This window comes from Diadema setosum, chromosome 20 (genome assembly GCF_964275005.1).
Source record: "Diadema setosum chromosome 20, eeDiaSeto1, whole genome shotgun sequence".
Classification (NCBI taxonomy): domain Eukaryota; kingdom Metazoa; phylum Echinodermata; class Echinoidea; order Diadematoida; family Diadematidae; genus Diadema; species Diadema setosum.
Window position 1 is genome coordinate 22,676,260 of NC_092704.1, and position 26,010 is coordinate 22,702,269.

At 39.4% G+C, this 26,010-nt stretch overlaps 1 protein-coding gene across 1 annotated transcript in view; it reads right to left on the reverse strand.

Annotated features, from left to right (window-relative positions):
- Positions 1-26,010, reverse strand: part of LOC140243667 (dynein heavy chain domain-containing protein 1-like) — a 133,263-nt gene that overhangs the window by 64,399 nt on the left and 42,854 nt on the right. Inside the window, exons 36-56 of the mRNA XM_072323331.1 lie at positions 25,219-25,472; positions 23,959-24,091; positions 23,089-23,201; positions 22,320-22,430; positions 20,361-20,529; positions 18,391-18,402; positions 14,321-14,520; positions 13,311-13,448; positions 12,405-12,552; positions 11,563-11,861; positions 10,835-11,011; positions 10,009-10,191; positions 9,015-9,321; positions 8,008-8,173; positions 7,124-7,383; positions 4,758-4,908; positions 3,794-3,983; positions 3,069-3,167; positions 2,350-2,557; positions 760-1,070; positions 111-309 (exon numbers count right to left, since the gene is read on the reverse strand). Coding sequence (XP_072179432.1) covers positions 111-309; positions 760-1,070; positions 2,350-2,557; positions 3,069-3,167; positions 3,794-3,983; positions 4,758-4,908; positions 7,124-7,383; positions 8,008-8,173; positions 9,015-9,321; positions 10,009-10,191; positions 10,835-11,011; positions 11,563-11,861; positions 12,405-12,552; positions 13,311-13,448; positions 14,321-14,520; positions 18,391-18,402; positions 20,361-20,529; positions 22,320-22,430; positions 23,089-23,201; positions 23,959-24,091; positions 25,219-25,472 — 3,828 coding nt within the window. The remainder of the gene's footprint in view (positions 1-110; positions 310-759; positions 1,071-2,349; positions 2,558-3,068; positions 3,168-3,793; positions 3,984-4,757; positions 4,909-7,123; positions 7,384-8,007; positions 8,174-9,014; positions 9,322-10,008; positions 10,192-10,834; positions 11,012-11,562; positions 11,862-12,404; positions 12,553-13,310; positions 13,449-14,320; positions 14,521-18,390; positions 18,403-20,360; positions 20,530-22,319; positions 22,431-23,088; positions 23,202-23,958; positions 24,092-25,218; positions 25,473-26,010) is intronic.

The following is a 26,010-nucleotide window of genomic DNA, read 5'->3' on the forward strand; positions in this document are numbered from 1 at the left end:
ATATCCTCCCTGACCCAAAAATTTCACGAGACATGCTCTGCAGCAACAGACAGAGATTCAAGTATAACTTGTGCACAAACTGAAAGATATTTTTTTAAAAGAAAACTGACCTTTTGCCTGTGACCTCTGACCTCCGCCCCGCCGCCCATGCCGGCCCTTGGACCTGGCTGAGCGGTTCGCCATGAGGAACATGCCCTGCACAACGTGGTTGATGTCGTGGAGCGAGAAGACGTAGTGGGGGTTGATGGGACTGGTGAGGAGGTGTCGCTTGACCGCCTCGTGGAGGGTCAGTGTGGCTTTCACCAGGGCCTGGATGGAGCAAGATACAATGTTTATCATCATTACAAATCCTGTTGCAGAGAAAATTTTCATGCCTTTTCACATGACAAACATGTAAAACTACTAGCTCGAAAATGAAAGGGAGCACATTTTGTTGTTTGCTTGTTATTTTGTCAGACTCACTGAATGCATGCTTGAATTATGCAGATAAGGTACATACAATGTATGTACCATACCACATTTTGACATTTCACTGGGTTTAGGCTGCACTTGTGTTCATGTATGATCGTATAATATCGTAGGAGTACATCTTCTATGTTTTTTGTAATTATCTTCATGTCTGCTAGCCCTGTAACATGAGTAAATTTTGCTGTCATAAAGCGGAATAGATACTTTTAAACAAAGTATGTGCTGCCGAAACCCACGGTCAATGTGACAACTGGACAATTTTAAGGCCCCAGTGAGTAGATGGGTGCATACCTGAGCCAGTTCGTAGTGGTGATTGAGGGAGTATGCCGGGAACTCTTCCAGCCACCCCTGCAGGCTGCCGGCATGCAGGAGGTCAAGTGACTCGGCCGAGGGCGAGAAGTAGGCCAGGGTGGTGAAGAGCCTGGCCAGGCGGGGACTGACACGGTGACAAGACACCCCGCTGCCAACCCCCTGGATGCCAGGTGGGTAGCAGGCGGCCACATAGTTGGCACACTCCAGGGCGTGGTGGGAGAGGCTGTCCCGCTGGTAGATGCTGCCCTCAGCCATCAGTTGGCGCAGCAGCTCCAGGCAGGGCTGCTCCCCTGTAAAAATTTACAAAGAGTTTGATGTCAAGCATAGATACAGTACATTGTACATGTACGTCTCAATTCACCAAAGGTAGTTTAGATAAAATACCCAGTTTTACCTACAGACAACAAGGGAAATCAATAACAGCCTGAACAACTGATATCTTATACTAATTGTAATTTTTTTTTTTACATGTCTTCATGTATTTTTGTTCTTCAGACAACAAATTTGCAGCTTTAGCTGTATAACACAGGCACATTTCAACAATTTTTGAAGGGACTTTCATGCCACCAAAGGAAAACAAATATCACCACATGACACTAATGTAATATTTTTGTTTATGTGCTAACATCAAAAAGAGATACAATGTATCTCTATGTTTCTATGGGGGGAAAATGCAGAACTACATTTTATGTATGTACATTTCAAATAAGTAGCCTTTACAGTCACATAAAATAAGACAATACATTCAAACATAAACAATCTTCTCCACTATTTGCGATGTTCACACAAATGATGTCACAAGCCATTTGTATACACAAAAGAGTCATTAATCTCTGATGGCAGGAGGCCATCTGGGCTCACATGCGTTGAGAGTCCTTGACTAATTGCTCTTGGCAATATCAACATCTCTCAAGTACTCCAGGCAAAATAAATCATCCAAGGCTTTTTTGTTGTTTTTTTCATTGGAATGATCTCTTATACTGTACAAAATGCATCAGCACACAGGCAAATAAACAAACTGTTGTCATACACTTTTCAGAGGAGGTATGAATTAGATACTATGTGCACTGTCTATAGAAAAATATGCAAAATTTACAAATTCTATTGCATTTACACTGACATGAGTTTAGTACACGTAGTGTGTCCAGCACATTATGATTAATATGCTGGTATTCCTAACAATACATAAGCATATAGCACCTACATGTACATGTACACATGTATATCTTTCAATCGTTAGTGAAATGTGATGGGAGATTACATTATTTGATAGTCTCAGCGAAAACTTTTGATTTGTTTTTTCATTGTTGTTGTTTTGGGTTCCCCCTCCCCCCCCCCCAGGGATTCATCCTGACAAAACTGAGCAAGATGCTTTAAGGGCTAAATAACTAAAAGTCAAAATGAGTAAATTTGTACTATTTATGTCCAGTCCTTTAAATTAAGTACAGCCGTTCAAATATTCTCCAGAACTAACCCCCAAAGAACAACCTAACAGTCTAATGCACTGCACCGCAATTCGTCTTTATCTAGACCACCACATTACACACAACATGCACATGGTGTACAGACCTGTTCGCTGCTCCATCCCGGCACAGTTCAGATCGTCGACGAAGAACAGCGGGTTGGTGGGAACCTGACCCGGCTTCCCAGGCTGCGGGTTGCCGGACACCGTGCTCCGCGGCCGGAGTTTGCTGGTTATCAGTCCCTCCATGGTCTCACAGCTCAGCATGGGCGACATGGCCAGGGACACAAAGTGGTGGCGTGGCTGCACCATGTTCTGGGGATGGACGGACATCAGTGTAAGGAGGAGCTACTTGGTAGAATTTCCACTAATGTACATTTTCCCACGTCTGCTTTTTTTTTTTTTAGCTTTGTTTTAATATCTTGCTATCTTTAAAATGACTGATATCACATTTAAAGCCCGCCGCACACTATACGACTCACGACTATACGACTGACAGACTTTGGATCTCAAATAACAAGCATGTTTATTCTGAGGCTACAACGTATTGTGATTTATTTCGGATCCAAAATCTGTCACTCGTATAGTCCTGAGTTGTACAGTGTGCGGCAGGCTTAAGATATTACTTGTAAACTGGAAGAAACTGCCAAGACTATCTGTCACAAAAGAAATGTTTTCTTCCTAGCATTACATGCATATCATAAATCATAAATCAACATATCATCTTGGACCTTCATCATCCTTGTTCATCATCATCATCATCATCACCTACATATACAGTGTGCCCTTGATTCACTCCTACATTTACAATGTACTTGGTACCCACCTGCATGAGAGCTGTTTTTCCGATGCCCGGCGCACCGGTCAACAGAACAGGTTGGTTGGCACTGACCAAGATATCAACCAGATGGAAGTAGCGTTCAGCCTGTTAGATGAAAGAAAATTAGAAATCTATGATGATTGTTGTTTCCATCCTGCTGGTCGTGACATCACACTCTCGGTTGTGACATATAAATATATCACCAAATTTGAGAACAGAGAATTACGTCAGACATATCTGTAATAGAAAATATATCGCAAGTGTTCTTCCATGATCATCTTTTCCCTAAGAAATCCCCCCTCCCCCCACCCCCGCAAAAAACAAAAACAAAAACAAAAACAAAAACAAAACACTCTTTTAACCCGTTGAAGACGAGTTCCGAGTATACTCAGGCAAGTGTCTATGGGAAATGCATGTTGTAGCAAAGTCAGTCCATTCTAAAAGGTAAATCTCAAAAGTTCACTGTACATTGTACATCATACCAGTAATATATGAGCAATAGATCACTGTGTGATTTTGTAACAGGCCCTTGGTTTCTTACTCTTGGAAAGGAATAAATGGCAATAAGTTTGCAAACTGTACAAAATAAGGGTTTGCATTGCAAGGCAATAAAAACTTAGTTGCAATCTACAAATTGAACAAATCAATTTTTCCGAAAAAAAGAAAAGAAAAAGTATTGTTCATACAGCACATTGCACATAGAGTGTAAGTGTACCTGATGTTATACTTACATCAGGTGTGACAGTGAAGTTGGCATTGACTGTCCTCATTTTCTCACGGTTGACATCAGCCCAGGAGATGAGAACCCCTAGGGTGGGGTCTATATGGATGTCATAAACACTGCCCTCTAGAGGCAGGATGACATCATGGGTGATTCGGCTCAGCAGCTGCCTTGCGAATTGGTCGAACATGTCTGCATGCCTGGATGGGAGAAAACGAGCAAATCAAACAACATTCCACTCAGTTGATTTTAAAAAAAACAAACAAAAAACACATACAGCATTTTTCTATCTTGTTTCACAGTTCATCCACCAATAAAGGTTGTTGAGGACAACCTTCATGACAACAATAGAGGGATGGGAGCTTGAAGAAAACTGACAAGTATTCTCCTTTCGCGGGGCTTAATTGATAAAGTTACAGCAGATGACTTGTGATGAGACATGAAACATGCTTTGGCCAGTGCTTTCAGAAAATTATTTCGGGGGGGGGGGGGGGGGAGGGGGGAGGGGGAGGGGGGGGGGCTGGGTATGATCAACAAGACCTTTCTTTTTCATTAACTCATATATGTTTCTAAAAATGTATTGGATGTGCAAAATGAAACAATACCATGCCACTAATTTAACAACTATGTAATTCTATGATTGCACAATTGTAAGAGTTGATAATAGTATTAAGCTTTAAAAAAAAACAAAAAAAAAACAGCACTGCATACAATTTTTCTTAGAAAAAGAACTTGCCAATAAACATGAAAATACATTGCATATGACTTATTCAAAATCCAATTAGCCAGTATAGATGAAATGTGAAAATTATCAACGAAGGATATTTGAGCATTACACCTCCATAGTGCAGTGTATAAGCTCTTAAACAATAACAACCTCATTCACTCAAAACTATGCTGTAATCTAACTTGTAAATTGGACTCAAGATCTTACTCCAAAGACCACTAGTTTTGCTAAATTTCTAGATTCTTACCTGTCATGCAAGTGTCCACCGAAGCCCCAGACGTAGGAGAAAGTGAATATTGAGGTCAAGAGGGTCATTTTGTTGGCTGACCTCCTGGTCAGACTGGCCATGCTGGACGTTGGGGTGGGAGTGGGTGTGATACGAGGTGTCCGTCTGTCCTCTATGAAGGTGGAAGTTGACAGAAAATATATGTTAATTCTGATATCATACAGGCCATATTCTCACATACATGTGTATATTACACATCTTGTATGTGAATTGCAGGCGGGCACTTCATGGGAACGCAATTTGAAATCTTGATAATTCTCACTGCAGCCTAGGGATTCACAAGTGTTGTTTAAATTGAATCCATCGTTTAAATAGCTAGAATATGCATACCTCATTGCATATGCACGTGTCAGCGTGCATTCATTACTAGTAGAGGTGGGCTATAGAGGGTGACATTTTCAGAACATGCTCATCACACCTTAGTTTGATGACTTTTTACCTACTGACACCATTTTTGAAAAAAAGAACGAAAAAAAAGCAAAATCCGGGGTGCCCCGGCCGAAATCGTAAAAAATCCAAGATGGCCGCTGTTTCGGCTTTAAAAAGACATTTTTAGCCATAACTCGGCTATTTTTTGGTCTATTGTGATGATTTTGGTGTCTAACCCCATGTTTTAGGGGTCAAGGGAATGGATTATCATGATAATTTTAGTGTAAAACCTAAGCTTCTACATGAAACTAACCTTTTCCCCATATTTAGGGTTAAATTTCCTTCTCCTTTACCCCTACCCCAACCGCCAATTTTTGCACTTTTTTCCATATTTTTTTTCAAGTCATGTTAACTACCATACTCTTAATAACAAGTTCTAGCAATCTGTTTCTTTTTGTTTTTTTTTTACTACTGACAATACAGCAAGAATTTTATACAAAATAACTTACGGTATACATGTATGTGTCATGCCAATACTGGTCATGTGGCTGGTGCATTCAGAATGCATGGTAACTGTGGAACCAGTATTGTACTGTATCTGCTTTATAGTGTCCATTAACATTTTGGTCCTAAGACCTTTAACAATATAAATAAATAGATATGATAATAAATATTCCTTCTCCTTTACCCCTACCCCATCTGCCATTTTTTGCACTTTTTTCCGTATTTTTTTCAAGTCATGTTAACTACCATACTCTTAATAACAAGTTCTAGCTATCAACGTGGTGTTTTCTTGCAACAATACAGCAAGAAATATACAAATAACTTACATTATATGTGGTTTACATATGTGTCATGCACTACAGGTCTGAATACCAAATGTTTATCAGCACTACAAAGCAGATACAGTATAAGCACTGGCTTCTGTTACAATGTACCATACATCCTGAATGCACAAGCCACACTATACCGATATGTGCATGACACATATGTAAATCATATAAAGTAAGTTATTTGTTATTATTTATTATTTTATTTATTTATTTATATTGTTAAAGGTCTTATGACCAAAATGTTAATGGACACTACAAAGTAGATACAGTATTTAATACTGGTTCCACAGTTACCATGCATTCTGAATGCACCAGCCACATACCAGTATTGGCATGACACATGCATGTATACCATAAGTTATTTGTATTTCTTGCTGTATTGTCGGTAGAAAAAAAACAAACAAACAGATTGCTAGAACTTGTTATCAAAAGTATGGTAGATAACATGACTTGAAAAAAAAATGCGGAAAAAAAGGCAAAAAAATGGCGGTTGGGGTAGGGGTAAAGGAGAAGGAAATTCAACCCTAAATGTGGGAAAAAGGTTAGTTTCATGTAGAAGCTTCGGTTTTCCACTAAAATTATCATAATAATCCATTTCCTTGACCCCTAAAACATGGGGTTAGACACCAGAACCATCACAATAGACCAAAAAATAGCCGAGTTATGGCCAAAAATGTCTTTTTAAAGCCGAAACGGCGGCCATCTTGGATTTTTTACGATTTCGGCCGGGGCACCCCGGATTTTGCATTTTTTTCGTTCTTTTTTTCAAAAATGGTGTCAGTAGGCAAAAAGTCATCAAACTAAGGTGTGATGAGCATGTTCTGAAAATATGACCTAAAATTGACCTTCTATAGCCCACCTCTATTACTAGCGATGTTTCAGCATACAAAATGTGTCACAACAATTCATATTCACACTTTTAGGTTAAAAAATTCCAGTCAATAAATCAGATTTAACCGACCCTTGTTAAATCCAGCCAATATGTACATGTACACACCACACATGTTGTTTGTTCAATGTACGTACGTGTATATCACTTTCCACAGACAAAGTAAAACACGAATGAAACAAGTTCCTTTTACTGAGCTCACAGCTAAATATCTTTACTTTGAGATGACAACTTGCCTATCTTGACATCACTGGAAGAGGCAGACACGCCCCCGCTGCCATCACCTCGCTCCCTCATGATGTGGTGGTCACACATGGCCGACAGGATGCGCAGGAAGGAACAAACCTCCCGGATACCACCCTGGGCAGCCCCGCCCACCCCGCTGGCATCATCCCGGGGCAGGTCTGCCTCGAGGACGGGGACACAGCGGGTGTTGGCCAAGAAGTCCAGTGTTCGGGAGAATGTGTCGTCGATCAGATTCTGCAGAAGCTGCAAACTGCAGGAGGAAATAATGAAACACATAAAGACACAGCACTTGAATATTAAACCTGTTAAGACTAGTCTCAAGCATACTTTGGCAGGTGTCTATGGGAAATGTGTGTTACAGAAAAATCAGCTAGTCCTTAACAGGCAAATGTAGACGTATTGTACGTGGTGAAGCATTGCAACAACAAATCAGCCATTTTTGCATAACAATCATGTTGCTCTCCCGTTTTTTGGCTGGCTGCATCAGGACAACTTACATTGTACCATCAAAGATACAAGTGTACATATATATATTGCCTGTATGATATTTACAAAATGTGTACAAGTTTTAACATTGAGAGAGTACTAAATGGTCTGTGATCCTAACTTTAAAAAGTCTCAAAAGCTGTAAAGAGTTTATCTTTTACATTGGCATCAGTTGCTCCAATATTTGTTGGGCGATTACGTGCACACAATTCTTGAATTATCCATCAGTACTAGCAACCGGAAATGTGTGTGGCTATTTGATGCCAGCTTTATCTACCATAAAATAATAAAATTATGAATCTTAAAAGTCTAGAAGCTCTGGTCTAAAAACCCTTTTATTATATAAACACAAAGTGGCTCTGGTAATTGGGAAAAAGATGAAACTCACCAGTTATTGTTGACCTCCCACAGCGTCTGGGCATCGGACATCCAGGACTCTACTAGAGACTTCCAGCTGACCACGCCCGAGTTGAAGTGGACAATGGAACAGCGAGACAGGATGGCCGGGGATGCGGTCGCCACAGAGCCGGTCTCAAAGATGAGGGAGGTGCAGTCTGATCAAGCAATCAAAGAGCCCGAAAATGAAAATATTCGATGTTGACAGAGATTTGGAATAAAGAAAATGTTCTCTTTTCAGCACACATCCACTATACATGTATGTTCATAAATTGATGTTCAATTTCTTGTTTGCTACCTATACAATGAGCACTGAAGAACCTTTCAAAGACTTCAATTAACTTTCAGAAATCTTGCTTATAACCCTATTTTTGACAAAAGACCAACTGGGACACCATTGATAAAAGAGAGATAAAGAGATAAGTTTTTGTATGTCATGGATTAAATCATAGCCATACAGTGCATTCTTCACATACACTGTAACTACAGGATAAACACAGATTTTTAATTGGGGTACGTATAGACTGGAGGCTATTAATGTGACACAATGTGGACCTATACCAAGATTCAACTTTGATGATACAATTGTAAGAATGCAATAAGTGAGATATAAAAGGACCATTGTACATGTATCTAGAGTTCACTGGAAGGTGCCTCAAGAATTCAGAGAAAAGATGAGAGCACTCCTCTTCTCTTTTAATTTCTAACGGTTGAGTGGTCACCAAATTCAATTTTACATGCTACAATGTATTCTTGCCATCAATAGCTGACTTCAGATGCAGCTTGATAACACTTTGTTTTTGTTTGTCTTTATGTTTGCCCGTTTACTGGATACCTTTGTTTCCTTTTTGTTTGATGGGACTTTCAAGTGAATGTTGCAACTAGCCTAAAGAAGGGAAGTGCACACGCACAGTGTACAATGCAACATTAAAGCAGTTTAATATCTCTTTATAATAGCAGTAGTCACAAGGCAGGACCAGTCTGTCCCTATAAACTCACCTGGCATCAGCAGCTTCTCCCCGCTGGACAGCGTGGAGCTGCCCCGCCCGACGCTGCTCCGCCCGCTGCCCACCATGCCGGCCAGGGTCTCCGCCCAGCGGGGGTCCACGGCCCCGTCCAGCACCACCCACTTGTGGATGACAGTGGGAGGGTTCAGCATGCCCTTGGTGGCGTTCTTCTTCTTGTTCTCGCGCAGCTCCTGCTGCATTGTCTGTGCTGTCTCCATGGACTGGCCCGAGTCGTAGATCAGCGAGGTGAGCAGGCCGTCCACCCAGCGGTGCTTCTCGGGGTCAAAGCGACCAATCAACTGCAAATGAGGGGGGGAAAAATGCAGCGATTACATAATAACATGACAGTCACATGACCAAGCGAGCACATACAACTGTGTATGCCATATTAACTCAAATAGTAACATTCTTGCTTTGAATCTCTTGTCAGACTTGCTTCAAATTACACAGTGCCATGCTGTTAACCAAAATCAAAACAAGACATATTTTCTTTTTCCACTCTGGTGAAAAGGAACCATGGACACTGCTATTAGGAAAGTGACCACTAAAAACTTGATTTGAGCCTTTGAGCCTTTATTAGTGCACATAGCAAATTATTATAATTCATCAATTCTCTAATTTTGACTTTGCAAGATGCAAACATACATTTATACTGAACTAATTCATCTGAGACACCTGGAAGTTGGGTTCCACAAAGAATTCTTTGTGGTTGTGGATTAAGGAATAAAGGTTATCAACTGAAATTGCTAAATTTTTAACTTTTCACCAAGCAGTACAATACAAGTTGTAGAGCCAAGGGGAACACTGTCCACTAAATGAACAAACATCACAAGAGCATTTGTACTCTTGCATTATGCAGAAATTGAACTGGCCCCTCTTAACCAAAACATTACACAGAACATCAAACTGACCCTTCCTCACCCAAACACTACCCTGAACATCAAACTGACCCCTCCTGGCCAGAACATCTCCCAAGGCAAACTGACCTGTTTGTCAGACAGCGTGGCCGGGTAGATGACCGAGGAGTCCACCCGGGGGTAGGACACCTTTTCCGCACCGCGCGTGGCAACGTCCATCCAGTGTAGGGTCATGAAGGACACCACCTCAGCTTTTCTCCTCAGCCGATCTATCCCATGGGACAGTGGCCGGTGGGGGACAGCATCCAGCCCCTATGGGATGATGATGATTTATGATAGCAACTTAATCTGCTTTCATGTCATTTCATCAATGTCAAGTTCACTCATCAATTTTCTGACATGCCTATCTCTTCTGTCAATCATTCATTCATCAACTGCTCAGTTCATGGATACAATAACTGATTTATTGATTGCTTTTCATTCCTTTGTTCATTTATTCATTCATTCATTCATTCAGCCATTCATTCACAACTTCACTCAATGATTCATTCATCCATTCATTTAGTCATCTCGTGATTCCACTGCATTCATTCAGTCATGTCAGCATTATAATCTCCAAATCAACAGGAGTACATGTACTTCACTGACACACAGTAATACCCTCTTGCATATATCATCAAAGAACAGATTCCTGGTCTGGCTGAGCAGACCGGAGACCCCTTAGGAAACCAAGCGGTCAATTTATCCAACTGCACAAAGAAGTACACTTTTTATTTCGGAGCTCCATTGTGGGGACAATGGTCCTCATAGTGTACATTTTGGACAAAGTCTTACTCCAAAGTTGTCCCAATTAAGTGGTGGCAACTGTACAATAGAGTCATTCTTGATAGGTTTTGGTCCCTAAAACACACTACAGGCCTGTCCCTCCCACTGTGAAACTCAAGGTTATACTGACCGGTACTTTGGGCCCTCCCATGGGGGCCATGGGCCCATTGTCCTGGGATGGCGGGTTTGACTGCAGGCTGTTGAGGACCCTACAGAGAGTGTGGTAGCACACCGTCTTGCCAGTCCCTGCGGGACCCACCAGCACCACACCCGACTTGTGGCGGAGGGATTCGTAAAGCTCCAGCACCTGTTGAGATTAAGGTGATGATAATGATGATGATGGCGACAATGAGGATTCTGGTAACAAATTATGAATGATCACAATAACAGTTATACCACTCCTGCTACTACAACTATATTCAAAGTGATACTACAAATAACATTGCTACTAATGATGGTAATAAGAAAAAGCAGAGGATAAAGATGATGAAAAAGATATTGAAGAAGAAAAGAAAGATTAGAAGAAGATGATGAAGACGATGTTGAAGAAGAAGAAAAGCAATCACATTTGTTTGTTTGTATGTTTGTCACATTCACAGAGTACAGCTGTATATTGATACATAAATGATTTAAGGGGCAACTAAAAAACAAACATTTTTTTCGCACTTGAACACTCAATACATACACAAACACACACAATAAAAAGAAACACCCACACACATTCACATGGGGCAGCCACAAGTGATTCAGTGATTTCCAAGAGGGGGTAGCTAAGGGCAGTTCAGGGGGGCTGAAGGGTTGTTAACTGCACCACCATCCACTACCCTACCACTCTACCACCCCTTTGCACACTTTTACCTTGGACACATGTTGGGGTGTGGCCTGCAGCTTGTCAGCCACAAACTGGCTCTGGATGGCATCCACCAGGGCGGGGTCGTGCTCAGCGGCCCCCTGGGCCCGGGCCCTGTGGCCCAGGCCCCAGGGGAAGACGCAGCGGAGCATGTTGCGAAGAGCAATGCCGTCCTCGGCCGAATGGGTGCGGGGTGTGAGCCAGAGCTGCAGGGCAAAGACAAGGGAGCGCTCCTCCCTGTGCAGGTCATCGTGCTCCAGTTCGGTGATAAACTCACTGTCATCCAGGACCCTCGACTCAACTTGCTCTGACAATGATAAATCATCAGACAACATTCCATTTCACTACTTGAAAGTTGAATTTGAACATGTGAGGACAACTAGCATATATTCAGCAAAAACGAGATGATGACGTGAGATATACAAACAAGCAAGTCTGAGTTGCTGTCATACAGTGTACACCTAGTTAATGCACTAATCAATTTGCATAATAGTTCAATTTGTATTTTTCAGCTTGCAGCTGACAAACTCTCAGTATTTCAGAACAGAATAATGGAAGGATGACATAACTTTCGTGAAACATAACAAAGTGTTAATAAAACAAAAGATGTAGAGTGAAATATGAATCGTAAAGCAAAAGTAGAACAGAACGTGGGATATAACATACAATCAGATGTCATGTGTAGTGTACAGACCACGTACCTTACATTCATAAAACCATGGTTCTGAAGGGCTGATTTTGCATAATATTTGAAGAGAGATGGCAACAAGGCTCCTTTAGCCATACATTGTACACGTGATGCAGTTCCCTGATTGAAGGTTTTGTGAGAGAAGAAACAGACTGTACTCACCTTCACTGCTAGAGGGCGTTGGACTGTTGATGCTACTCCTGGGTGACAGCTGGTAGCGCTGTCGCTTTGACATCAACCTCACAGTGGCAAGGTGGATGATGCCTTTGAGGGCGCCAACACCCAAGTGATATTCTTGCTTGTCTGAATACTACGAAAGAAAACAAAAAAAGAGATCAAAACACTTTAAAAATACTGTAAATGTGGAATATTTGATTGTGCAGTGTTTTTTTTTTCCACACACTGCTGGACTGAAGCAAAATAAACAAAACAAAAAAAACAGTGAGAATGGAGTTTTGGGATATCAAAATAAGAACAGAATTCTCTATTTCTATGTGAAATTAAATGTCAAAATCAAGCAAATAGTAATGTCTTAGCAGAATGGATACCAAACTGTATTATATGCCGCAATCATTGAGACATACACATACAGTGCTCAATTTTCACCCACTTACTTTATGGGAGCATTGGAATTACATCGTGAAATCTATAATTATCTTTTAATATTGAATGCTATGAACTGCTATAATTCACCTTATGATAGCATTATCCTATCAACGAAAATTTGTATGAGTACTCCAAATAAAATTAAGATGACCACAACTTGGGCCCCCACCCATTGGTCCATCCCCCAGAACAAACTTGAAACTACAGTCATCAATGTTATAAACTTGAAACTACAGTCATCAATGTTATGTACTTACTCATGGCATTAACTTAATTTAGGAATTTGAAAATTATTTTGAAAATAAGTACAGATGTACATGTAGTATTACAGAATATGGTGCAAACATTCTCGATACCAGCTCTGTTTTGGGTAAAGTGTTTCAGGTTTGTTCTTCCCTTTCCTTTTGAGGGAAAATGACATGAGAACACGAGACCAGTCAAAGAGGCTTTAAGAGTACTCACAGCATTCTTGATCATCTGTGTGAGGCGACAGAGCTTGGTGGCCAGCCGGGACGCCTCCTGGAAGCAGTTGCCTATCAGGAGGGTCTCCAGGATTATGTGCATGTCTGGAATCACCATGGCAACGGGTCGCATGGATGTCTGCCATTACAACAAGTGGGTGACAGTAAGGATTTGCCAAATGGGATGAATGCTGGATATATACAAGCATATATCTATCAAAATACACTTTTTCTGTATTTCACAATATAAATTCTGATGTGTACAGGTCTTGATAAATCAAATGCACAATGATAATAAATCTTTGTGATAATGATCAAAGAAATGATAAAGATTTTCCTTGGATCTACATTTGAAGAAAAAACAACAACAATATGATAGAGTAAGACAAAGATATGACATACATTTTTCAGACTTTTTATATGATTTCATGAAGTAAAAAGTGTTGGGGTAAGCTTACTGATACTTTTATTTGGGTTTTTGTTTGTTATTCATTTTACTGAAATGGGCAACCACTATTAAAAACTAAAACATGTTTCTTGTTGTTTCTGTTGGTTGCAGGAAATTATCATCATCATCACCATCCTTATCATCATCATTATCATCATCTCAATCATCATCATCATCCCAATCATCATCATCATCATCATCATCATTGGCAACTACAATTAAAAAAAACTCAGACATGTTTCTTGTTGTTTCTGTTGGTTGCAGGAAATCATCATCATCATCATCCCCATCATTATCATCACCATCACCATCTTTCTCCTCCTCCTCCTTCTCCTCCTCATCATCATTATCATCATCATCACCATTCTCGTCATCATCCTCATCATCATCATCCTCCTCCTCTTCCTCTTCCTCCTCCTCCTCCTCCTCCTCCTCCTCCTCCTCCTCATCATCATCATCATCATCATCATCATCATCATCATCATCATCATCATCATCATCATCATCTCGATCATCATCATCATCATCATCACCATTTTCGTCATCTGCAAATGATCCCATACCTTGAGGCTGTCAGGGATGACATGTGCCAGCCTGTCACCCGTGTCCAGGGTCATGAAGCAGGAGTAGTTGAGGTTAGCCTGGACGAGGCGGCCGTCAAAGGTGACATGGCCGCAGTATTGGGGCCGGTAAGTCCACTGTTGGAGGGAGCTGAAGTCCGGCGAATCCGGGAGGCTGTCCGGAGGTTTGTGCTTGATCATGGCTACTCGGTGACCACGCCCAAGAGAGCAAGACAGGCAAGAAAAAAATGAACAGAGTTTAAGGTAACGATGAGTTAAGTCAAGTAATAGAATTAGTGAAAAATATTTGTTTTTGTGTTTCCAACAGCAGCATAGAAGTGAAGAAATGGAATGGCTTATAATGGCCAAGCTCTTTGTGACTGCTGAAACTCTAGCACAACTTGTCTTACAAAAAAAAAAAAAATTAACTGTAATACATGGTTTTGATAAAACAAATAATGTACTTTCTCCTAATTTTTCAGAAATAAAGTTCACTGGACTAGAAGGGTTCATGCCTGTGAAAGTGATCATAAATTGGAAGAACAGTGCCTAAGCCTCAGATGATCCTACTACTTGACTACTTGTACATTGAGTGTATTTAAGTCTGCAGCCTACAATCGTATATTATCTAATTGTACTACAGGCCAGCATGCAACATGGTACGGCAACTAAATCACAACATATTACAATTGCTAGAAGAATGCTTTTATTTGGTTCAGAGAAACAGGATTAACATCATATTAAAGTGCATAACTACACACTGTTGTGTGTATACAACTACAACAGCTGTTGTATGCGCTAACAGTTCTTGGAATGCACTCGTTTGTATCTTGCACTAATTAAATTACTTTTATTACCCATTCATAGTGATAAGAGCATTAAGAAGCAAAGTAAAGTCAGCAACTTCTGCAACAAGAAAACACTACAATGCAGAAGTATACAAATTAGGCAAATAAAAGAAACAGTAACAGTATAAACGTGAACGTTCTGTGTGACGGACTGTAGCTAATTGTCCTTTAACCCCACACTACAACTGTTCAGCTTGGCATTTCTACTGCGCATATCAGCATCACATACAATGTACTCATAGGAATACACACACTCATCAATTTTGGAGTCTACAGAAAGTAGCCAGACATATATAGCAACAGAAGTACGAAGGTAGCAGTTCATTATTTGCTTGTCTTGCAGAGATGGAACAGCCAATATCTCTGTCAACACTGGTCACCACCAGCTTTAACTTGAGATCTGGCCTATGCTTACAACTTCCAGCCAAGTAATCGATGATACCTACTTTCCCCAAGGAAACTCAAAATGTCTGACAGCATCATAATATAAAAACAGCAAGGGTATTTAGCCAGAGTAACAAAGTTTGAAAAATAATGTGAACATGGCTGAATGAATATGAACTCATATTCATACACGAGTGCTTGTGTAGCATGGCACACAGACATTGGAATGGCACGTTAAGACTTAAATTGTGCTTTATAGTGGGACAAGAAAATGTGCTAGGTATTTGTAGGCTAACAGGTGCTAAGTATAATCAAAAGATCAAATAGAGTGTAGAAGACACAGTGACAAGACAGACATTGGCTCATACAGTGTACAATGTACATGTACAGTTGTACACATAGCTGGATGCAGACACAACAGTAGAAATACATGTTTACAGCACACCAAAAGTCTAAGAAAACAGAGAGGGAGGAAAGAGAAAGAGGAACAAAACACACAATGTAATAATATATCTTGTAATTGTACAGTTGTACATAGTATTCCTTGTCAGTGGTGTTAAATGAGATGTAGAATATCTCTGACATGGTTGCTGACAAACGTCTGGCAATAAAGATACACACAAACACACAGACACACAGGTGAGGAGGAAAGAGAGACAGACAAAACTGAATAACAGGGCTATGGAGTGGCCAATTCAACATATTTGGGCAAGGGGTTCCAGTTCAAAACTGTCGAAATTTAGCTCTCTAGATTTGATCCCTTTTTAGATAAGGTCATACAGTCTCAGATTTTCAGTTAATGAATTAAAAATATGAATTTTCAATGTTAATTAGAGCTTTCTTAATCCACAAATTCTTTTAAGATAAAAAAGTGTCTGTGGGCATTTGACATCTGATCTGGAAAACAGTATAGCAATGACTCAGACCGCGCAAATACCATTTGATATACAATATTATGCTAAGGTGCAATATTTAATGAATTACGAGACCACCCATAAAAGAGTGCTTGTACCTGAAGTCCAGAAAAGTGTGCAATTTGATTTAATAACAAAGTTGACACTGAGTCACAAGTGTTGATCACAGTACCCTAGTCCAAGAAACCATTGCAGTGTACAATGTACCATACACTCCGACACATGAATGAAGAAGACAGAACCCTTTACCATACAATGCACCGCATCAACCAAACAGAGATACTCGTGAGATAAGGATGTACTTGCAAATCATATTTCTTCATAGTAGCAGAAAGGCTCTAGAAGTCTAGCAAGTTTCAAATGGTCCTTACTTTAAACATTCATGTCATGTCAAGCCTACTCTGTAGCTCACAAATACTTCAGTGAGTTTCAAAAACTCTACAAAGCAGAAGGGACTAAACTAAATTCTCATCCAAAAGTCTACCTCTAAATATTATGCTTACATCCATTTCACAACCACAAAAAAAAAAAAAATGAAATTATACATTTTTTCCAAAGAAAGACTTCCAAAGAAAGAGTTTTCTTGCCACCCTCAAAACACAAAATCTTCTACTGAAAAATTGTATGGTAATGCAAAAAAAAAAAAGAAAAAAAAACTCAAAAAGACGTTATTCTTATTTTTCATGGAAAACAACAAAACATACATTCACAATGATAATCTAGCAGTTCTGCATTTGACTACTTGACTACAACTCTACATGTTGAAATATGTGAATGAAAAAAAAATAGGTACTTCAGTCTACAAATTTATCAGCAGCACAGCACTTGAAGAGGAATTTTCAATAAAAGAATTCCGATACCGGTAGCTGATTGCTGACAGAAAATGAAATTAATGAAAAGCAGCATAAAGATGAAAAACAACTAAAGCTTCAGCTATATTGTTCCAGATGATGCTGAAAATGGAATGGTCATAATCTAATGACATTGGCAAGATAAATGCAAATGAGGTGCAACGAAAATGCAACGAAAATGAATTATGGCTTTCTTGGTGTAGCAGCTGTATTAAAAAAAAAAAGAAGAAAAAGATATAATTATGGCAGCTCCATATACCTACATGTACAGTGCACAGCTGTAACAATCTATGACTATGTCTGTGACTGCAAAGATAAGAAATCTACATCATGTTGATTTTCATGGAGAGTGTTTACCGGTACATGTAATTCAGCACAGTCCTTCTTTGGCAAGACAAGGACAGAGTTTAAGTTTTGAGGCTGTAGGTAGATGTGGAACTGAGATACATTATTTTGTCTGTTTGTCATTTTGGTGATGTCATGCAAACACAAATCAGCACATCTACAAAGACAATAAAAATGATAGTCTACATCGACACTTTTTGGTAATAGACACTCTCTGAAACGTTAGATTCTGTTCCTTATTGACTTATCATAAGTAAGTCATTTGTTTAATGTAAAATGTGATTGTGTATCAAAATCCTAATTCTTATCTTGCAGACACAGCCTAAATGCAAAGAAGTGAACTATATGAGGCAATAAATTGAAATTTATAGTGTCAATTGATTATAAAGTGATCGATAATTTCTATATCTAATGGTGGCACTTTGTGATTCATAGATGCATATGAAAGCAGGAACATTAAAAAGTATTACCCTACTTAATTATTAACTATGCCATGTGTGAAGGTTAGCAAAGCGAAAATGGAAAGTTTCAAATTATGTTGAGAAAAAAAATAAATAAACAGAGGCTATAATGAGCAGTTGAAGAAAACATAACACCTGGTCAATGATGCACTCCAAATGAAGAGTGAGTTTTTCAAAATATATGTATGCATTGTGAGCATCAAAAGCGTAGGAGAATCTGAAATGCATGCAAGAGTTTAATATATGTTGACGATTCTGAGTAGTACAAACCTCCATACATAACTGTAGATATAAAGAACAATAAAATCGAAAACATGGATATGGATGAAGCAAAACTGCACATTTGTCATTTGTAAGCCAAGCCATGTATGATGCTGCAGGATTTATCTCTGGTTTTGATTACTTATGATACAATCACATAATTATGCAAGAACACACAAAAATGTGCAATTTGTATTGTTCTAATTGCCATCCTTAAAGATGCATCAACACAGAGAACTATTACTCAAATGACTGAACAATTTGTAAGCCTGAATGATATCATTTCTGTTCTCACACTGTCCGATCTTGACAAACGCAAATTAAGATATGCCCAGATGCTTCTACCTACTGCTAATTTTCTGTACTGATTTATTCACCATACTGATTTTGTAGCAAATTTCAGAATATGGAAAACATTAACAATCTTAAACTTGTCAGAGGGACAGTGATCACAGTAAGATTTTGACAATTTTAGTACTTAGTCTCGGTACAAATAAATGTAAATATCTATCAAGTTGTCGAAACTTTGCTTGCACATGGGAGTTGCCTGCCACATTTGATCTACATAATTCATATCCTTAAACAGTAGCCAGGCTCTTGTACAGTAAAATCTTCCCGAATTGTCTACTCTCTCTTTTCACTTTCTCTCTATCATGCTATCTATCAATGCATTATCTGTTTATCTATACTACTGTAGGTTGATCAATCCATCAGCTTCCTATCAAATAAATACAATGTAGTTGAATTTCAAGATGCATCATATTTTTACCACAAATAGATGCAGAGCAGCACATAAAACCATAACTCTATTTTATCATTCATCATGAATTATTGTTAACAAGAGAAATTACTGCAAGCAACATGACAAAGTATTTGTTTTGACGCAGCTCTCTTTTCTGATGTGAAGACAAAAGCGATGAATAATGAAATTTGAAAATTGCCACCGGGCCAAGTTTTAACTCAAATATTAAAGAGAGAGTAACTGAGCAGAATGCATATTTTGCACATCATCCACATTCCAAACAAGGAGTAGGAGTTTAGCGAAGCCATTTCGAATATGAACCATAAACTGTTGATTGGTGAAATCAAAATTGGAAGAACAGATTTTAAAAAGAAAAGACTTAATAAATGAAATGTAATGATGTTACTTCTCACTTTCATACCCAGCTACACCTCATGAATATCTGTATGCTAGTTAGTCTTATAATACTAATAGTGTTTTTTTACCCCATACCATAAGCATACTTGTATATGAGAGTATGATAGTAGTCTCAGTTAAGATACTATTTGAACTCCTTATAATACACGGATATGCATTTAAATATGACATTAATTAGTAAAATAATGCAAAAAACACACACAACACTTCAACTTACAGTGTAGAGACACATTTTGTTAATTTGCAACCATTCCATCGCAAGTTTACATGTAATTGCTCATTGTAAGTACAGCATACAGTTCTAGGCTGAAGTGCACAAATTTGTTTGAGGTTTCTCAAATCCACTGGTACAGGCTGTATAAGCCTGAAGGAAGTCAATCAGAGCTTTTAGACAGAAGTGGTGGCTTCATTTTATTGATATAGCCTCAAGAAACAATTCTGGAAGTACCCTATGTAAATGTAACTGTGTGGTTGCAGAAAGGCATTTTTATACAAATACCCAACATCAACAAGAAAATTTCACTTCATTCATACAATAAATTTACTAGCTTGAAGCCAAAACCTGTACTTTCAGCCAATAAATAACCAGGGAAATAGGCCAACTCATACCTTCCACAAATCTGCAAAATGTTTTCAAGTACACATTCCCCATGATCAGAATTCTATTTTCCTGAAACCTTAGAAATAAAAGCCCCTGTGTTGCACTGAATCAATTATGTATATACACTTTGACCAATGAGTCCACACTCTGTTAGCGCTGCAATGTTGATGATTTGTACATGGATAGGAGGGAGATGATAGCAACTGAAATCATCCATACCTGGTCCCTGCACCTCTGTGAAGAGGGGCACCGGCTCCAGATCGTAGTGGTCGCCAGAGGCGTGGCCGGCTGCCCTGGAGACAGAGTGTCGACGCCTGCCGAACTGGCCCACCTCACCCGGCTCCTCATCCGTTAGGACGCCATCCAACTGAGACATCCGACTTGCATCCTGGTCATTCATAAACAAAAATTTGGATTCAGCAATATATCGTCTGTTGAGAATGAGAAGGGCGTTAAGTTGTCTCAAACACTATGGGTTTAGTGGCAACTTAACGCCCTTATCATTCTCAACCGACGATATGCAGTTAGAGTTCGCCTGTGTGTGTGTATGTAGGATTGTGTCAATTTGGGCTGAAAGGTCATACCTTCATAAAAGATTTAAAGCCTCATTTTGATCCACACTCTCTTTGACATGAGATGTTACATTTCATATTTTTAATAATAATTGTTTTGTGAATACATCCTTCAAGTGGAAAACATATCAATAAATGAAATGGAAACAAAGAAAGAAAGAATAAAGTCTGAATGTGTAAATGGTTGTGCATCATAAATACATTATACAAATGTAAATATGGAGTAATGGATAAGAGGAAGCTAAAGCCAAGTTTTGATAAAGTGTCAACTCAACCCCTTTTTTCCCAATAAAAGCGTATAAATCAAATCGACTGGACTTACTTGTGAAAATCACAGAGAGAACAGTTTTGTGACTTGTGCGAGTTACTTTTTCAGCTCTGTCTGACAATAAAAGCAGTAACATCGCTCATTCACCATCACGGGTAAATGCTCGCCAGCCAGACAGAGATGAAGGAGTGACCTGGACAAGTCATGAAACTGTTCTGTTCGTGATTTTCACATTCCAGTAAGTCCAGTCAACCAGATTTAATTTACACGCTTTAGCATACTACCTGGATGAATCAGAATCAACATTGATATATTTTTATAAAACATAGTGCACTTTCATTGCAGATGTCTGATTCCTTTACACCACAACCTCTCTTCATCATGACATCTGCACTCGCTGTCTTCACACTGAACCTGAAAATGCAGTCTCTCCATTGTCTCCACACATAATTATTGTAATTGGCACACTATTCTTCTTGATAAGTCTTCTAACTCAGCAAGCTCCTAACCCTTACTGTGCCTTCTATGCTGATTGGAACAGATGTCTGGAAACCAATCATCAATGAATAGAGATTACCTATTAATCCCACTAGTGGTAATCTCCATTGTGTTTGTTTATACCATGGCCATCCTGTCGGAATGAGGACCACTGTTACACCTGTGTGAGCTTACTTTTTAACAAGGTCAAGTTTGGATGGATTATTAAATGCTGAAGAAAGAGTTTGGCAAGTTAAGCCATGTGCCTGGGCACATACAGGATTCAACAGCAAGTGAAATGATAGTACAAGAGAGAGAGAGATGAGACACTGCCCTTGTTTCTATCCATTGCATGCATGCAGGTTATATAAAGGCTTTGAAATGGAAACTTGCCAGTACATTGCAACACCATCCAGATTTGATACATGTAAAAAGTTCAAAAATTTGCTCCTGCACTTCAATACTCTGCTTTAGACTGACTGTTACTATCTAAACATAGAATTGTGTTTTAATATCTACCCAAGATAACCCCCTGTGATATTAATACAGGTGATGAAGTCAAATGGTAAGTGGCTACAGTAAAAACAAACAATTAAATAAGCAAACAAAACAAAACAAAGTAGAGACAAAAATGACATCCCAGGCTCACTACAGGACTGTGATTATAGCTGATTGAATGGTGACTAATGACAGCAATTCCCCCCCCCCCAAAAAAAAAAAAATGATACTGATTGGTCAATGTTCCTCAACATTACACTGCAACCGTTGGCAAGAGAGTGCTGAGCTTTATATTACGAGGGTCTGCAGTCGATATAAGGCAAGATGTCATCACAGACTGATGGATGACCCATGATGGCTCACCTGTGGGTCCCCGGGGAAGGTGGTAGGGCGTCGTCCATGCTGCTCCTCCCTCACCTGGTAGGAGTGCAGGGTGGTCAGGGAGTGGCGTCTCCTGGGGCTCGTCTTTGGCACCTGTGTGACAATGTTTGGTCATGTTTCAATTCATTGCATTAAATCACGCTTTATGGAGTGGTACATAGTCTTTACTTCAAATCAACCAAATTATTGAAACGAGGCGGGGGATGGGGGGATGAAAAGGTTGAGTGTCGTCGTATTTCGACAATGACAAACGTTCTGAGCATGAATGCTGCAGTTGAACTTCATGGTTTCTTATACAAAGTTTGTACATGTACCGTACTCATGAGGAAAAAATTATTACCTAGGTACAGCATTAATGCATTGAAAATGTACAATTCACCAGTCTGGAGCTGTTTTCGTTTTCCACCATTCTCAACCAACGGGGTATGTTATTGCCTTGTGGCCAGCAGAGAGACACTACAAAGTGTACATGTACATGTACCTCATATCATGACAGGAAAGATAATTTTTGGGGCTACAACAGAAGTGTTGTAGCATCCCAAAGCGTTCATAATGATGCAAAAAATAGAGCCTAGGACAGCATAGTAGAGATGTTACCAATAACGACTGGAAGGTGAAAGCATTTGAGACTTGTTTGTTGATAAAATTTTCAGCTAGCAGTCTCCTGCTAGCCCCAGAATACATTTTTGTTCATTCAGCCTTTAGATCAAAGCTCAGGAGAGGGAGGTAACAAAGAGAGAACCAGTCCAACCTTGTAATCATGCTTGCTGGTTCCCTTGTTGTTGTACAGAGAGCTGGTGGCTTGCAGGATTTGGTAGGCGTGGCACAGGTACTCCAGCTGTTGGCTTACTACAGCCATCAGACCTGAAATAAAGTCACAAGAACAAGATACATAAAACAGAGATTGTAGGCCATTTCATCAGACTAAAGAGAAAGAATTCCCACCAACTTTCCATCACCTCCACAAAAATACTTCACTGATGCATTTTAGACTACGTGTAGTCATCATGAATGCAATCATATTGAGATCCTGGAATGACTGCCGCATATTTCAATTACTGGAGGTTAGAATGAGTATTGTGTGGGCTGCTTTGATATCTCCAGTCTAGCTCTCATCATGAAGTATACTGTATATGCTGTATATTTTGCAAGGTTTTTATTTTCACGAATTTTGTGAATTGGGTGCCATTCCCAAATTTAACAACACTTGAAATTATCAACTTTGATTGAGATATGAATGCAACATCCCCATGCTTACAATGTACACTCTATCACTGTACTCCACAATTGCAAATTAAACCACTCGCGAAATTATTGGGAAGTCGCGATACAAGAAAAATTGGACTAGTTAAATATATGGCATATACAATATTGCACACTAATGACTCATTTCTTTGAACATGTAGAGGTCACCATCCCATGAATGTCCATATTGGTGCATGGGTTGGTCAGTATAGACTCATCTAGTACATGTACACTAATAACAACAGCAATATAACGCTACCAAACAATAGCGTTTTCTGCTGCTAGACAGCATAGACAAGCAATAGTGCACGGTACTTTAAACTCAGTATCAAGGAAGATTACACAACACTAAAATTCAACCGTTTGAAGCGCTTACCATGTGTCAGCCTGTCGGCATTGTCAAAGAGAACCCACGAGCCACTCTGGACAGCCCCACACAGCAGCTGACTGGCAATCTCAATACTGGTGTCCACTGCACAGTCAAAGGTCATCAGATTTTGACCCATGAACTGGACAAAACATTACAAACATAAATTAATAATTTAGTTCTAATTGAATTTGATATAGTTGAATTGAATTGAATTGAATTGAATTGAATTGGATTGCATTGCATTGCACTGCATTGAATTGAATTGAATTGAATTGAATTGAATTGAATTGAATTGAATTGAATTGAATTGAATTGAATTGAATTGAATTGAATTGAACTGAACTGAACTGAATGAACTAAACTGAATTAAACCAGTTTGTTTTAATGAGTGCTTGTAACAAGCAAGTAACAACGGGACAGACTGCCAAAAGTAATCTCCGTAAGACTAGGCAATCAGCATACAGTGCCTTGCTGAGAGGTACAACCACTGCAGCCAGGTGACTTGAATCAGAGACCTTGTGATTCACAGTCCATGGTCACTGAAAAACAGCTCCTCTAATGGCAAGGAGCATATCTACAACAATCTATATCAACTAAAATCTTTCTCATCTTGAATACTCTTGTTTCATCTTACTGTATCAGAGTAAAAAGACTGCATCACTAAACAAGAGGAAAAAAGACTACTGAGCAACATGTATACAAAGATTTTCCTGTATTCAAGTGATTTCTGGGCACACTCAAAGTTATTCCTTCTCAGTCTTTTTTACATTTGTATTTCATACAGTCTCGTCTACAGTGTATGTGTATTCTTTTTCAGGCCTTCAAATGTTCCATTACAGGCCCTAACTCAAGAAAATGTAAAGTATAATGATCATTACAGAAATGGAAATGATATGCAATAGCGTACGCTAAGGGCATGACATACATAATGTACATATATTAAATTTACTATTAAAACCGGCCTTTTATGTAAGAAACTTTAGCCAAGTCATCAAGTTCAGCTACAGTTTGTACCTTACAGACTGCATCTTTCAATTCAATGGTTAATTAGCAGAAGGCATATTAATCATACAGGACACACCAAGAGTTCAACATAGCCCTGTACATGTAATTTTGGCGCAATTAAAATACACTGGGACATACTGTATGTACATGTACAATGTCCAGTAGCTGACATATTTTCATGTTGTATGCCAAATGAGTTGTATGTGATATGATGTAAACAAATGCACCAAACATGTGATTTTGATGAAAAAAAAATCTTACCCTGGCGAGATCTTTGATGGTCTCACTCTTGCCTACTCCAGCGGGACCGATGACCGTCCCACACTGTCTCTGACGCATGGCGGTGGTCAGGCCAAGGTGGCAGCGGTCAGTGAGAGGGGTGGCCACCAGGCAGGGGGCAGGGCCAAGGTACTCATGGTCATAGGAGAAGGAGGCCCCCAGCTGGGTCACTTTCAGGGGTCCAAAGGCAAACCCTGTACCTGTAATGGTCCGTGTCCTCGGTCCCAGCCCAGCTTCTGAAAACACAGATGCAAAGTTTGAGTCATGAATTCTAACAAGTTGAATATAATATACCAGGTACTTCGTTCCACAGTGTGTGATTCTGAGTATAGCTTTGCCTGGTAGCTGCTTTCTATAACAACACTCAAAAAGTCCCTCAAAGTCTTTTTACTAAGATTCCCCAAAAGGCAGTTATCATAATGACCTCGTGACAAGCACTAGTTTGGTTCTGATTAAAGAATGCATTTTCAGTGAGAAAATGAGATTACAGAACGAGAAGAACCTTACATCCACTTGAGACCATTCATCATTAAACATACTGTGCTCTACAAATCTACATTTTTGTGCACACTGCTCCTTCATATTGTTTCCACAACTAGGAAGTAAAGCAAAAGTCTGGGAAAAATCACAAGCAATTTCCCAAGATTCTGCTTGACAAATCTTTATCTATACACAATACATTGTGATAAACAACACACGGTGCCTTATACGTAAAGAGAGTCTGGCCAGCTCGGTTTTTGGCTTATGAGTTTTGAAGCCTGTGATTGGTCAAAT